This window comes from Ctenopharyngodon idella, chromosome 17 (assembly GCF_019924925.1).
Source record: "Ctenopharyngodon idella isolate HZGC_01 chromosome 17, HZGC01, whole genome shotgun sequence".
Lineage (NCBI taxonomy): Eukaryota > Metazoa > Chordata > Actinopteri > Cypriniformes > Xenocyprididae > Ctenopharyngodon > Ctenopharyngodon idella.
In genome coordinates, this window is record NC_067236.1 from 22640058 (window position 1) to 22656156 (window position 16099).

At 38.0% G+C, this 16099-nt stretch overlaps 2 protein-coding genes across 5 annotated transcripts in view; one reads left to right on the forward strand and one right to left on the reverse strand.

Annotated features, from left to right (window-relative positions):
* The window catches only part of colec11 (collectin sub-family member 11), a 59738-nt gene that overhangs the window by 26866 nt on the left and 16773 nt on the right, over window positions 1-16099 (forward strand). For 3 of the 4 annotated variants that reach the window (XM_051867106.1, XM_051867104.1, XM_051867105.1), the window contains exon 2: window positions 5268-5374. The exons of the other annotated variant lie outside the window; for it this stretch is intronic. The gene's annotated coding sequence lies outside the window, so the exon portion shown is untranslated. The remainder of the gene's footprint in view (window positions 1-5267; window positions 5375-16099) is intronic. 4 annotated transcript variants of the gene reach the window in all.
* Window positions 824-3514, reverse strand: htr1b (5-hydroxytryptamine (serotonin) receptor 1B). The gene has a single exon (XM_051867101.1). The coding sequence runs from the start codon at window positions 3142-3144 to the stop codon at window positions 2002-2004; it is 1143 nt and encodes a 380-aa protein (XP_051723061.1). The 5' UTR covers window positions 3145-3514; the 3' UTR covers window positions 824-2001.

Genomic DNA, 16099 nt, shown 5'->3' on the forward strand with positions numbered 1-16099 from the left:
AGTATAAAATTAGGCCTTCACATCAAATTCCTAGGCATTTAAAGGGTCTGCGCTCTCGAAGTCCCAAAAAACAGTGAAAATATCAGCATGCTAATTTCCATGTCAGTTTCTAGTCCATTGGCCCCCTGCTTAAAAATGTCCCCAATTTCACAGGCTACTGTAGGAGGTTTCGCAGCATGATAACTAAATCAATACCCACCATGACTAGACATAGAATATCAGCGTTGAAGGAAACACAGGCGGAATTGTGGGAAATATCAAACATGCCTTTTCGTGAAATGCTGCGACTTTGCAGTGATCCTTCCCTGTCACCTCCATATGGGCTTGATAGGTCGATATATCTCCCCCTCAGCCCTTTTCTGGTGCGTCTTTGACGTATTACTCACCTCCTGCAGTAGACGTGTCATTCACAGTTACTCTGTGATCTCTCATATTGCCAAGTGACAGATAATATGACTTATGAGCGTATATAGAGCAGAAGGTGAATCAATTTGGGTTAAAAGTAGGTCTCAATTCACATCTACGTAAATCTTGAGAACCTCAGGTTGGTCAGTTTAACTCTATCCAGTCCACTTTAACTCTTTTTGTACTGCATCTGTTTGTACAGTGAATACTTGACCTCAGTATAAATTCCCATTGGTTTCATCTCAGAATGCTTATTGAGTGGAAACAAAGGACCAAAACACCCACAATTTTGGGAGCTTGGACCAAGAATAGATGTAAGAATTTATCATTAATAGGCCTCTTTTCATTATTCAAGCATACTGAACACATATTCGTACTGTTTAATCAACCGTAAGACAGGAAGAAAGAGGTATGGAAATGGATTACCCAGCTTATTTATTAAGTTTAGGACCAGTCAGCAGCAATAGGCAGTGACCACATAAGAGCAATTGAATTGCACATTTAATAAAGAATTAAGACAATAAAGCTTTTTACACAGTTTTGCATTATTAATTAGCGACTGGTTGACCACAAGCTGTCGAAACACTATTATGAAATCCAAAGTCATTGTACATTCTGTTGAATTTTGAAGGAGTATAGCCTACGTCTACTATGGTAAACGAGGCCCACTTAACAGTTTATTATGGGTTTCTTGATTCTGATTTCAGTCTAATTGACTGAAACCTGCATGTTTCCTATATAACTGTGCTTGTTTTTTCTCTCTGCCATCTTTACAAGGTAAACAAATAAAATATCAACTCAATAATTATTTAATGTCCATTTATTTATTCATTTGTTTAAGTAGCTGTGTAACAAGTCATGTAATGTGCAGTCAGAAGGTCATTATTAGGACTCAGGATTAAGGTGGTGTAATATGGCACGACGTGAATTTCCAATAATTCAATGGTCTGGAGTCCGTTATTTCGCGTATACCATGGCTACCATGTTACATTACAGTGTTTACCTCAATATACTTTTTCAAGTTTTCATCCCAAAAACACCATTATTTTTTCATTTTTCTTGTTTAGAAACGTGTTTATTAATTCAAAAGGGTGTAAACTAGTAGAAATAGAACTGGCTTGGGCAGTTTCTAAGCAGTTATTGGTGTAACCAAGGTTGTGCGCGTGACAGCGAGAGGGAGGGAGCGCGAATGTGATTACTCGCGTCCGCTGCGGCTCTCGGGAGTGTCAATAGGCAGCAACATAATTACAAACAACAAAGCTATTAGATTAATTAGTTTAGGAAAGATCGAAATAATTTGTCATTTTTATGTTGTTTGTCATTTAAATGCTTGGTCGGGTATTTGTTGTCTGCTTCTTTGAATAGGCCTGTTCTATGCTGTATAGCTCTTTGAAAAACAATAGGCTAATAATGTGGCGAAGTGATATTGGACTAATGACATGGAACTGCTTCATAGCCCTGCAAGGTACTGAGGAACAATCAACACCTTAAAACGTATAGCATCCTATCAGAATCAAGCATTCAACACAGTGCCGTGATATCACTTGCGTTAATGACCGACTGACTGACCATTATCCCTTATACTTATTTATTTTACTATCGTCTGCAACATCTAAAGCTTATGAGTTTGTGAAAAGCTTTCTTAAAGTCGTCATTCGACATGGTGTATATTATTGGATTGATCAGTGAGTTGACGTAGCCAAGCCATGTGAAAAAGTTAAAGAGTTCTGCGGAAAAGCACGATTCACAGAGGGGAACCAGCAGTGTGTAAATGAAAAACGGCAACCAGCACACAATATAGGCTCCTAAAATAACGCCCAGGGTTTTGGTGGCTTTCCTCTCGCGCGCAGCCGATATTCTTTTTTTCTCCAGAAGTGAATCGGACACAGTTACTCTAATTTGATTGTCACTGCCCAGAGACGCGGTGTCCGAGCAAAGGTCATGCCTTCCACTATGCAAAGGAGAGGTCGAAGCCACCGAAGCGGGTGAATTAGTGCTCAGATGTGCCGAAGTGAGTCTTTTCCCCGCTTTTTTGGGAGACTGTTTCAAAATGCGCTTCCTCGCCTCCACGTAAATCCGCCCGTACAGGGCGATGAGCAACAGCGTAGGGATGTAGAAAGCTCCGAAAGTGGAGTAGATGGTGTAGAAGATGTGGTCCGTGTTGACCGAGCAGTTGGTCAGCTCCCCTGCCTTCACCTGTCGCCAAAAGAAAGGCGGAAGGGAGATGGAGATGGCGATGATCCAGGCGGTCGCCACCATACCCGCGGCGCGCGTTTGGGTGCGTTTCTTGGCGTACTCGACCGCGTCCGTTATAGCCCAGTATCGATCCAAGGCGATTATGCACAGGTGAAGTATGGACGCGGTGCAACAGGTTATATCTGAGGACAGCCAGATGTCACACATAACCTGCCCGAGCGTCCACTCGTGAGTGACCGTGTACAGCACGCAAATGGGCATCACGAGCACCGACACCAGGAGGTCCGTTACGGCCAGGGACGCGATCAAGAAGTTCGCCGGTGTCTGGAGCTTTCTGGACTGGGAAATGGTGGCGATGACAAATGCATTACTTAATATCGTTGCAAGAGTGATGAGACCGAGAACTGATGCCAAGGTGACTTGGAAAGCGAAACTTTCTTGTTTTTCGTCCGTTTTAGGTGTTAAAGTCACATTGGTGCCGGTCGAGCTGTTCAAAACCTCGAACTGGGCAGGTGTCGGCTTGAAATGACCGCTGCGCTCCATCCCAGAAGACTAGTGTTTTCATATTTTGAAAATAAAGCAATATTTTCTCCGCTTCATGATTTCTGTCAGCTCTATCATCAGGTGCAGACAGACGCTCGTTGATGTGTTTGTTCTGTGACATGACATGTCTTTCTGCTTCATTCTAAATCTCAAACTTCGCTCTCTAAGAAAAATAAAAACCAGCTTCGAACATAACAGTTGCAAAGCTGCGCAATATAAAGCATCCCAGAAGTTGTGGAAGAACATCCTCTTCAGTGCTCCTCTTGCTTCACGTCCACACACGAGTCATCTTTAAAAGGTTGACAGTTTGCCTGCAAGCGGCGGCAATTTTTCTTAGGTTTCACTGATAGGCGGTCGCTGGGTTCTTGCTTTTTATAGGGCTCTGATGCAAAAGTTGCAGCTTTGATAACCATGATCTTCTAGTTTGAGCGAGGATGCTGTCCTCTGGGTCTTAGTGCCTCCTTCTTATCACAATTTTAATTAATCTAAAAAATAAATTCAACCTCAGCTTGTTCCAAACCCTTTTAACTGTTATTTAATTATTTATTTATTTTTGACAGATCTTTACAACATAAGGTCCAAATAAGATAACATAAGTGCATTTTGTGTGTGTGTGTAAATTAAACACATCTTGCTAATTAAATAAATGATACATAAATCATTGTAATTACTGATTAGTTGTTCATGACAATGTGTAAATATGCACTTATTCAGTAGAGCTTTTATGCCACCTCTAAAAAGACTGAAAAAATTAATCATACATTTATTAATAAACCTTTTGCAAGAATAGTTTTACGTTTATTTATTGTTAACATTAAACTGTATAACATCCTTTGACAATGGAATTTTAATTATTTTTTTCCCCCCAAATATTTATTCCTATCAAGTAGGCCTATTAAAATAATCACTAATGGAACATTACAGTGTTTATTACAAATGATTTATCCGTGCACATCATTTTTTTTATTCATGTGCCCTCATATTGCTTAATTAAAGGGGTCCTTGATTATGATTTCACTTTTTTAACTTTAGTTAGTGTGTAATGTTGCTGCAAAGTTACGACACTCAAAGTTCAATGCAAAGGGAGATATTTTCTTTTACAGAAATTGCTTTTTAAGGACTACAACAAACGGCTGGTAGGGACTACAACGAGCTTCTTCCCGGGTTAGTGACATCACAAACCCTAAAATTGACATAAACTCTGCCCTCAGGAACAAGCAACAAAGGGGGTGAGGCCATGTTGGGCTGCTTTAGAGAAGAGGAAGAGTTGTTGTAGTAGAGTGTTGTTACCATGCGTCATTTTACGCCGGACTGCTTCACAAACGAGGGTCAATTCAACACTGGATTTGCACAAAAGATTAACATGACGGCACATGTTAGTCGATGAGTTGAATCAACTCCACAGCAACTACATAAATTTATCCACTAACCATTCAGAAACAGTTTCATTCTAAAAGTTGTAACTTCTTCCTGAGTCTCTCCATCAGTGTCCGACTCCGGTTTGAACAATGTAAGGCTGAACACCGTTACTGACAATCCTCATTTTGGCTGCGTGAGATTCTCCAGCTTTGTTGTTGTTGAGCAAAAGAAGCATGAGCTGTTAAAGCTCCGTCCTCTTCTGGAAAGCAGCTCATTTGAATTTAAAGGGACACACACAAAAACGGCGTGTTTTTGCTCACACCCAAATAGGGGCAAATTTGACAAGCTATAATAAATTATCTGTGGGGTATTTTGAGCTGAAACTTCACTGACACATCTGGGGACACCAGAGACTTACCTTGTAGATCTTGTAAAAGGGGCATTATAGGTCCCCTTTAAAATAACTTCTTGCAGCAACATCTCTTCTCTGATGTGAAAACTTGTCACTCACATGACATCACAACAATAGCAAACCACAATGATGCAGTCAATTCCTGGTGGACATAATCAAGAAGCCGTTTCACTCGGATATATGTCATGATATGGAAGAAAAGGCTATTGCTAATTCTTTTTAATGCCAGGAACTGGAATTGTTAAAACATCATATGGCTTCAGAAGACTTTGAATATGGCACACATGCCATATGGACCACTTTTATGATGCATTTACAGTTCTTTCTTTCTTTCTTTCTTTTTTTTTTTTAGAACTTGACAACGTCTCCCTATGAAGGTTTGAAAAGTGCAGTGTGAAGATTCTTAAAAAAAATTCTTCTTTCATCTTTCAGAGCAAATGGGTTTGAAACCACTTGAGGGTGAGTAAATACATCAGGATTTATTTTTTTCTTTCTTTTTTTCCTCCCTAAAATATTAGGGTTAAGGTTCTTTACCATACTTGAGGATCAGTTCCACCAGAACTGGTATTGTGAATGAATTTTTTTCAAGCACATAAACTTTATGTGAAAAAATGTGTTCAGTGCTGGCCACTTGAGTGAATGTCTTTAATTTCCTAGACAAGGTTATTGATTTTCATGTAGATACAGCATGTACACCTACACACCTCTTAATTAAAATAGCTCTGACAGAGGAAATATTAAGCGTGAGGTGAAGTGCTAATCAATTTCTGAAACTATAATAAATGTGTTTGACTGCTCTGAAAATGACTGGCCAAGTAAGCCATAAATATAAACTATCAAACCAGTCACTCATCTTGCGAAGCCTCTAAAATTGAGAAAACTGTCTGTCATCAAAAGTGATCTTTACTGTAGAAATGAACCTAAACAATTATGTGACCTTCATTATGTAATCACTGAGTAAGCAGGAGTGTACTGGAGTGAATTATAAAATATTGAGCGCTTTTGTCAATACAGCTTCTCCTCCATCCCCACCGATGCTATTGTGTTGTACTAATTTCCCCTCATTTTGTGTTTTAATCACGTGACACATACTTTATTCGCACATGAAAAGACTTTCAGAAGACACAATTATGATTCTCTTTTATATACATATATAGCTTCTTATGTTCTTTTCATCGCTTTCCACAATGCCCTGTTGAGCACAGTGGTGGTTCATCAAAAAAATAATTTTAGTTTCCCTAGTACAAAACCTAATGCAGCCAATTATCCCCAGAAAAGTCACATTTGTCGCAGCTCGAGTGATTTGAACACTCCATATTGGAATGTGCGCCTCTAGGTGGGCGTAAGTTAAGTATACTATAAAACTGAAGCAAAGGTTGTCTGGTTATATAACATCTGCAAGTAGACAAAGTGAAAAGAGGAGGGCAATCTAAATATATGCTTACCAAACCAACTAAATATGTGCTCACCAAACTATCTGTGACTTACTGAGCAACGAAACACTGTAGGCTCAAAAACACATTTAAAAATGCAGTACTGTTAAAATGTCATATTAAAATTTTTGGTTTATTTCGATAGTCCACTTTATACATTCTACTAACTATAAGTAACTTGTCAACTACATGTCAACTAACTCATTAGAGTGTTAGTAGGTTGTAGTAGACTTAGGTTAGGGTTAGGTGTTAGGGTTTGGGTGAGTAGAATAAGTTGACATGTAGTTGCAAAGTTTCTTACTGTATAGTCAGCAGAATCAAAGACTTTATATATAGAAAGACGGTGCACTCGTATTATTATAAATGGGAGAAAGTGCAATGCACAATATGGCGGAATAAGTCCCGCCTTCTAAATAAGAGCCAATCGCTGATTGGTAAAGTCAGTGCGTCACTGCAGCGGCCGTTAGAAGCTCCGGTTTCTATAGAAACAGTCAGACGCGTGCTTCCTATAGAAACACACACTTAAGACTGCACATGCACATTAGCTTGAAAAATGCAGTTTTTTTGTCGTGATTCAAGCGTTTAGAAACAAGTTGTTGTCAGATTTCATTGGTGATTTCAAATATGAAATTTAATCGAAAGCTTGACGAACAGCTTTGGAGAATTTGATGTTTCCCCATTCAAAGAGATAGAAGCTGCATTTGCATGCCCGAGAGGTGTTTCAAAGATGGTGAAATGACTTGTCTTAAAGAGACTTTGGTAGAATTTCTGTTGGCGGAGCATCAAAATAAAGTGTTAGCAGATATTAAAGGGATAGTTCACCCAAAAATGAAAATGATCCCATGATTTACTCACCCTCAAGCCCCATCCTAGGTGTATATGACTATCTGCTCTCAGACGAACACAGTCGGAGTTATATTAAAAAAACATCCTGGCTCTTCCAAGCTTTATAATGGTAGTGAATGGGGCTCAAGATTTTGAAGCCCAAAAAAGTGCATCCATCCATCATAAAAGTAATCCACACGACTCCAGGGGTTTAATAAGGCCGTTTGAAGTGAAGTGATGGGTTTTTGTAAGAAAAATATCCATATTTACAACTTTATAAACTATATATACCATGGTAGAAACATAATAATCACTGCAATAATGATCCAATCAAGCATTTGCCAATTTAAATCCAAAGATGGTTGATGTTTTATATGAATCCTAAAGCACGAGCCACAGCTAAAAGCCGCACCCTTTTAACAGAAGCTGCTCTGTAACTGAAGAGAATCAGTACATTACCTTGCTGTAGTCATGATAAACATTTCCACTGCTCAGTCATTCCCTACCTCTGGTTAACATGATTGCATCTTCTCATGTTCATATGAAGTCATAGAATTTGAAATGGTTATCAGTCATCAAACTGAGAGGTCTGCCCCACGGCCTGTTGAAGGTCAAGTATTATATACCATAGTTAAAACTCAGGTGATCACGTATGTATTTATGGGACAGTTGCAGTGGGTTGAAGGCTAGGCTCGGAGCTCGAGCATTATCAATTTATTGTCCTAGATTCCAGCTGCAGCCACACTTTGAATTTGAACAATGCTTCTGTGTTCTTCCCTTGACAGTCTTACAGACAAAATTGAATAAAAAAAGTTTCAGATTCTATGTGTAAATATGTGTTTTCCCCAAACTATTTGGCTTAACACTTTCACACTCCTCTCACTCTTTTTTCTACTGTTCCAACAGTTCTTATGATTTGTTTGCAGCCTACTATAGACGTAATAGTAGGCTTGAAGGATTGAAATTGCTGTGTGGTGTTCAATCACGAGAACACATTTGAAGATCTATAAAATGCATAAACGTATGAGTCTTGAGAGTGGAAAACAGAATACGTTTTCCCAAGGTCACAGAGCTACATAGTCCAAGTTGAAAATCAATTTGTTGACATGCCCTCCAACATCTGACCCTCCACAATCCTTTGGTTCAGCAAAAATAAACTCTTCCATGTCAATGATTTTCTTTCCTCTCTGTCTAATTTAGGCCTTTGTTATTTTCATTTCTTTCCCCACCAGCCGTCTGCCACAACATACAACAGGAAGTATAGCAAGTCATTACGCCATTTGACATTATGAAGGCACCTTATATCCTTCGTCCTCTGTAGTCAAATATCAAGCAGTCTGCAGAGAAACTTATATATCCTATCGATTTATACTCGTCTAGACGCTGCATCAGTTCATATGATGTAACTTTAGATTTGTTGTAGTTACAAGCTGCCTGTTTTCATACCACAAGATTTACGTTATATCGCCCAGAACTAGGGTTGTTAAACTTTTGCATGCCAAGGTGTCCTTGGCATTAAAGTTTAAAAACCCTAGCTTGGGGTCTGTAAGATTTTTTAAAAGAAGTTTCTTATGCTCACCAAGGCTTCATTTTTTTTTTTAAATCAAAAACACAGTAAAAACAGTAATATTGTGAAATATTATTACAATTTTAAATGACCTTTTTTCTATTTGAATATATTTAAAAATGTAATTTGTGATGGCAAAGCTGTATTTTCAGCATCATTACTCCAGTCTTCAGAGTCACATTATTCTTCAGAAATCATTCTGACAAGCTGATTTGCTGCCCAAGTATCATTTATTATTATTATTATCACAATTTAAAACGCTGATTAATATTTTTGTGGAAACCATGAGATTTTTTTTTTTTTTTTTCTGGAAATGTCAAAGCAACAGCAATTATTTGAAATAGAGATTTTTTGTAACAATGTTAAAATCTTTACTGTGACTTTTGATCAATGTTGTGGCAAAATTATCAAAATAATAATAATAATAATAGTTTATTAGCTTAGGATTGGGTATTAACAATTTTTGGGTATTAACAATAGGGTTGGAATTTTAGTGATTCAAATTCCGATTCTGCTGATCGATTTCAGTGCCAATATGGTAAAAAAAAAATCAAACATATTTATTCTGTGTCTTTTTGCAAAACATTCTGTTGCAGCTGAATACCATGAACAAAAATCAGCAGCCTAAAGAACAACTAACTAATAAACTAGACTAATATACATTTCAAACATTATTAAAGACAAGTAAACATGGAGTAATATAATACGAACAAATAGGCAAATTACCAGTAGCACAAATAAATACAACTGAATACATTTCAGAAATTTAAATCAAATGTAAAATAACGCTGCTTAATTTTATATTTATTTATAAATAATTTATAAGTAAAATATTGATTTATCCTTATTAAAGTTACAGAAGCTATTCAGTCAAGATCAGTGAGTGATTTTCTTTTTCTTTTGTTGTTTGATTAACAGTAATGATACAGACGGCAGCAGGTTTATTAGCCTGCTGTCACTGTAAAAGAGAATGCACTGATCCAATATACTGTTACTGTTTACGTTAACATACAGTAAGATATAACCAGTTGTGATTTTGTGTGTATTTGTCCGTTCAAGTGCAAGAAGATTCGAAAGAAAACTCAATTCAGTATTTACACACTATAAGAGGCAGCTTTTTGAGTACACGCTTTTAATGTATGCAGCTCCGAAAACAGCATGTGAGTGCCGAATTGAGTTCTCTTTCGTGGTTTCTTGCGCTTCAATGATTTAAAATCACATTAAAATACGCATGCATGAATCGAAAAGCAGAATCTAAATTTTAATTTCATAACAAGTATGCGATTCCTGACCTGACGGATAGTTCACCAAAAAATGAAAATTCTGTCATTAATTACTCACACTCATGTCGTTCCAAACCAGTAAGACTTTCGTTCATCTTCAGAACACAAATGAAGATCTTTTTGATGAAATCTAAGAGCTTTCTGTCCCTCCATTGACAGCTACGCAACTGACACTTTGACGCTTCAAAAAGTTCATGAAGAGATTGTTAAACGAATCCATATGAATTGTGCAGTTTAGTCCAAATTTTCTGAAGAGACTCGATCACTTTACATGATGAACAGACTGAATTTAGGCTTTTATTCACATATAAACATTCATCAACTCAAACATCAGTTGTGGTAAGCTCAAGCATGTTTGTTTGATGTGAGAGAACCAATGAGGTTCATTCTCATGTGTAACGCAGCACATTTGAGCTTCCGCAAGAGGTTTGTTCTTGCATGTCAAGTAGGTTCAGTTGAGCTTCTGTTTATGTTCACTGATCAATGTTTATATGTGAACAAAAGCCTAAATTAAATCTGTTCATCATATAAAGCGATCGAGTCTCTTCAGAAAATTTGGACCAAACCACTCAATTCATACGGATTTGTTTTCCGATCTCTTTATGAACTTTTTGAAGCCTCAAAATAGTAGTTGTGTAGCTGTCTATGGAGGGACAGGAACCGCTCAGATTGTATTAAAAATATCTTCATTTGTGTTCCGAAAATGAATGAAAGACTTATGGGTTTGGACTGACATGAGGGTGAGTAATTAATGAAAGTATCCAATTCCAGAATTGGCATCGATTTTCTATTCCCAACCCTATTCTTCAACTACATCAACAACAGTAATAATATATACACCCCGCTGAGTGTCCCTGGACCCCAGTTTGAAAATCCCTGGCTGGAAATTACAAAGAAGGTTAGTCTATCTTTGTCCAACAGCAACAGAAATGTGTCTTGGAGGCCCAACTACACTGGTCTCCCATCAGTAGGCTGGTTTACACCATAAAATGACTTGAACTGAGAGCATCATAAATCATCAGGCAGTGGTAATTCTTTGGACATTAATGGGCTCTGATGAATTATGAAAAAAGCCTCTGTTTAGTTTACTGTCAACGCAGGCAATTAAGTCTGCTCGATATGTCTTGATTGATGCATTTTTCTCAGCATAACTGTAATGACACTCTCAAAATCTTGGCTCAAAGGGGTGAAACAACAGCATCTGAACACTAGTATTCACTGACTTCTATTCCATTCTAAAGATGCCAATAAGGTATTATGTGACTAGACAGTGTGGGCCAATTTCCCAGACACAAATTAAGCTCTGGTCCTGGTCTAAAAACCATGAATGAAGAATCACTGTTGTCAGTGAAACTTAACCTAGGACATTGGCTAATTTGCATCTGGGAAAACAGCCATGAAAGTTTCCCAAACACAGATTAAATCTGGCCTGCATTAGGGAAACCATCCCAAAGTCATCTTTAGCAAAGATCAATAGCCGTACTTTGCATTTAAATGCATGGTGTTGATCAAAATTCAAGCGATCATTCAAAAATAAAGTGAGTACAGCCATCTGACCCAGCACTTTAATCACATTCTCGATGTCATTTGGACTTAATCGAAGTGAGAAAGATGCCAGTGTCAGGACATGTACGAATGTGTGATTTCCATGCAGATGATTTGGAATCTTATCACAAGAAAGAGCAAATCTGCTTTTCCCAACACATTTGCAACGTGTTGTATTGTGTTCTGCAGGTGTTTTACAATGAATATATTGAGGGCAAAGGTATGTGATGCACTGTTGACTGTTTTCAGAGCATTTTTCTGAGTGTATAGAGAGGGAAGCACTAAAGCGCAAGGTCGCTGGAAGCCCAGCAAAGTAGAATGGACAGATAACATGGTACTCTATGTCTTTAAGTGTGTGTAGCAGAGTGCTAGTGATGATACTCATATGCTCTATAACACTGAAGCTCTATAACCTAGACTCTGCAGTGGCAGGAAAGAGAAGGATGTCAAAATTGGGATCCATTATAAACTATTCCAGACATCCTGAGCTCGGAGCTCCTTTAACTGCCACCTTATTCCACCATAGTGTTGTAAGAATGATGCCATCAGACAATGCAGTGTCTCCTTCCTCACCTCCTCATCCTCCTCTTGCCATTTCCACCTTCAGGCTGTTTCCAGTCAGAGCTAACAACATTGCACTTATACAGAGTTTCTTTTCACACACATGGACTTCACACCCGTTCGTCTGTCTACTGTATGTAATGTAGAGATATCGACCCAAGGCAGGATGTGTCTCTATATTGATGTTTTCCCTTAGGAAATGTGTAACCAAATAGTATTTTTGTTTGAAAAAGTACATTTACTTTGCCTTTGTTAAATTAATAATTCTGACACTTTTAACTCACCCTTATGATTTTCTTTCATCCATGGAATATATATATTTTGATGAATGTAAATGTGGGTAATATCCGTACAATAACAGCTCGTACTGACCATGTCTAATTAAAAACAGTATACAGCATTATTCATTGATAATCTTCCCCTCAAATAAGCTGTTAACTAAAGTACAGTCTTAAATTTAGCTATATTCTCTTCACACAATGCTATTGTTTTGCTTCAGTCATATGAGCTACTGTTATGATACCATTATGTTGCTTTTTTGGTGTTTTATGTCGTTTTTGGAGCTTGACAGACAGGGTCACTAACTATCATTGTACAGCCGGAATTCCCCATATTATGGTCAGCCGAACACTTTTTAGTCCTAAAATATTTACTCAAAGTACTTCCTGAGATTTTAAGTTAATATTTCATTAATTTAACAACACATTTGCATATTCACCACTCTCTGTTTTGTAATAGTTACATGACATGCAGGTAAACAGTTTAAACAATTAAAATTTTTGCATACATATTCCTTTATCCAGTCTTCATGACAGCTCAGTGCCACAAACCCTCTGGGTGACTACTCCGTTTTCAAAGTAGTTTGTTTTCATTTGAATACATGTGATGCTTATGAACAACACGAAAAAATCCATATGACAGAATGTGAGTGCTGAGAAATAAGCATGTTTGCCAATTACAATATATCAACTGCTGAACAGCTTGTTGTAACAGTTTGTTTCTTTAATAACTAATAACTCATAGTGTGGATGAGATGCTGAACATATCTTTTGGTTCGGAGAGAGAGTATTTATATCTGATGACTTGAAACCTATATATATATATATATATATATATATATATATATATATATATATATATATATATATATATTGATATTGCTATTTACCTGTTTCAATGTTATTTGCTTGCTTTTAAGTTAAGGCCATATATGCTTGAATGATTATGAAATTAAGTAACTGCAATACTTCCTTTGTTTGTTATAAGATAAGATGACAAAGCAACAGTTGTGAAAGTTAGGTTTTTGAATTTGACGTTTGTAACCAACCACAAGGTTAACAATACGTATGAAGAGAGCATGTTGCAGCCTCGAGCAGAGGTGAGCCAGATGAAGACTTCAGTGAAGAAGAGGAAGAGTGCTAGAAGAAGACATAAGCAAAGAGGAAGGACATCTGGCTTAGCAAGCAAGAGATACAGAGACTGATACAGAGACCGACTAACATGGTGCACAACGTGCATAGTTTGAGGTTTGTTTTTTAAGTTGAAAGTTTAGAAACCACATTAAAGAGCTACCTGTAAGACCCACATATACCAATCCAGAAAGGATTCGGTTAAATACTAGTCCAGAGAGAAGTAGTATATTCCAGTCCAGAGGAAGGACTGAAGGGCCAAGGAAATGGGATCGCTACCCGTGAGACCTAGAGAAGGGTCTAGAGGGGCTTTTGAGATGAAAAAACCTGTGGTAGAGGATGCTCTACTATGGCAGGTAAAAAAGCTCAGAAAAAATCCAGTAATATCTTGATTCAAGCTTATACTTGGCGAGAGCACCAGGTAATAGCATGGGAGAAAAGGGCCTTAAAAAGGCAGAGACCTCAGTCCAGAGAAAGGACTGAAGGGCCAGGAAACGGGAACGGTACCTGTGGGACCTAGAATTACTGGTAAATTGGGAGGCATACGTGGGCATGGAATAAAAGCTTGTGGTCTTGTAAGCAGCAGAAGAAATGCAACAAGTGTGTGCCTAGATGTAACAGATGTAGGCTAGTAAGAGCTGTGCGTGTAAACCTCACTCCCCTGAACTCAAGAGATGCTCTAGCGACTGACGCTAGAGACTGCGGTCTTTAGCCTCCTTGTTAGAGGGCCCGGGTTCGCGTCCCGCTTGGAGCGGGCAGGTTCGAACTAGAGGGGCTACATTGGTGCCGTGACCCGGATGGGAGTGAGGTTTAGGTGGGTGAGTGCAACAGAAGTAGGCTAGTAAGAGCTGTGCGTGTAAACCTCACTCCCCTGATCTCAAGAGATGCTCTAGCGACTGACGCTAGGGGTTGCAGCCTTTAGCTTCCTTGTTAGAGCGTCCGACTCCCATGCGGACGGGCCCGGCTTTGCGTTCCACTTGGAGCGGGCAGGTGTGAACTGGAGGGGCTACATAGATAATGAAAAATATCCAAGACAGCTAAGCAACAGCAACATTGATTATTCCTGGACGTCAAGATGTCATACAGGAATAGAAGATGAAATAGTCACCTGTGCGGTCAAAATGAAACTGGCTCGGGAATAACATGCAGGGTTATTCTTGAGTCAGGAATGACCGTTGAAATAGGGGATGGAGGGGGCCCCCGGAAAACTCCCATTAATAGTTTTGTTCTTGTTTTTCAGGAGTTATGAAATTGGATGATGGAGAAAAAAGAGAAAATTGGGCAAGAAAAAATAAGAAATAGAAAGAACCGTGCATGCCCATGCCAGTATTACAGGTAACTTTAGTGATAGGGACCGTAACCCGAGCAGGGATATGGCCTCTAGATGATATTGCTACACAATTGATTGTAGTGGACCAAATTTAAATACATGAAGGCACAAATTGTACTATAGTAAATCTCAAAGTACTAAATTGCAAAAAAAAATCTACTTTGAAAGAATGTAGCAAATGTCCAGAAATAGTCAACAATTTCACAATAGGAAATTACGCAATGGAAAAATATTTTATTATTGAAATAACCAAAAGAATGAGTGAAAATATTTAAATGAGAATCAGTGTGATAAAAGAATTTACCAAGGAGTGGTTGTACAAGATAAGAAAAATGAAAATTAAACAAATTACTGTGATTGAAATGGAAAATGTGTCCAGCAATAACCTAGCATAATTGTAATGATGATGTAAGAGAATCTTGAAAAAGGAGAAGTAGTGAATTCTAAAATGACTTGTCGTGTGTATTTTTTTTTGTATGTGCTTTACATGTAATGTAATGTAATACATGTAATAGGAAATACTAAAATTTTTAAAAGAAAATGTGATATTTTATCTCATAGAGGCATTGCTTGAAATGTGTGGAAGAGGCAGAGACCCAGGAACCCAGAAAGAAAGTGGCGGCCAAGGTCTTGCTATCCGCTTGTTAAGTCGTGACGTAAGGTACGCCGTTTCCGGGTCCAAGCCTCGACTCGTTTCACTTGAGAATGCCATCTCAACGGCCGTTTATGAGCGCTATTTATTCATAATAAACATTTAACATTTTAAAGTTAAACATTTAAAATACTTACAGTCTGCACAACAGTCTCCATGCTCACAGCGTTACAGATATTAATATTTTAACGATTTATAAGAGATGAATCACTGTCTGGCCATCTGGGATTTTGGTATGGAGATAAAGGTTATGATTATAATTTTTTGGTAGTGTATATTAGCACCGTTTGTTGTTTTCTTGTGGTATGAGATAGAGCTTTTGGATTCGGAAGCGCTGCTGCGTGACGTCAGACTTAACAACCGAATAGACCCAAATCCTAACCACTGGACACTGTAAAAAGTGTTAGAGTTGGGAGAGGCCGCACCTTTACTTGTTCTCACATGGACAGGTATCCAAAGGATATGTCCAAAGAGAGAGAGAGCACATAGGAGCATGCCAGCATGAAATAACTGATGCATCGCTATTGTAGCAATTATTTTTTTTTTTTTTTTTTTTTTTACAATACCTTACCATTGTTA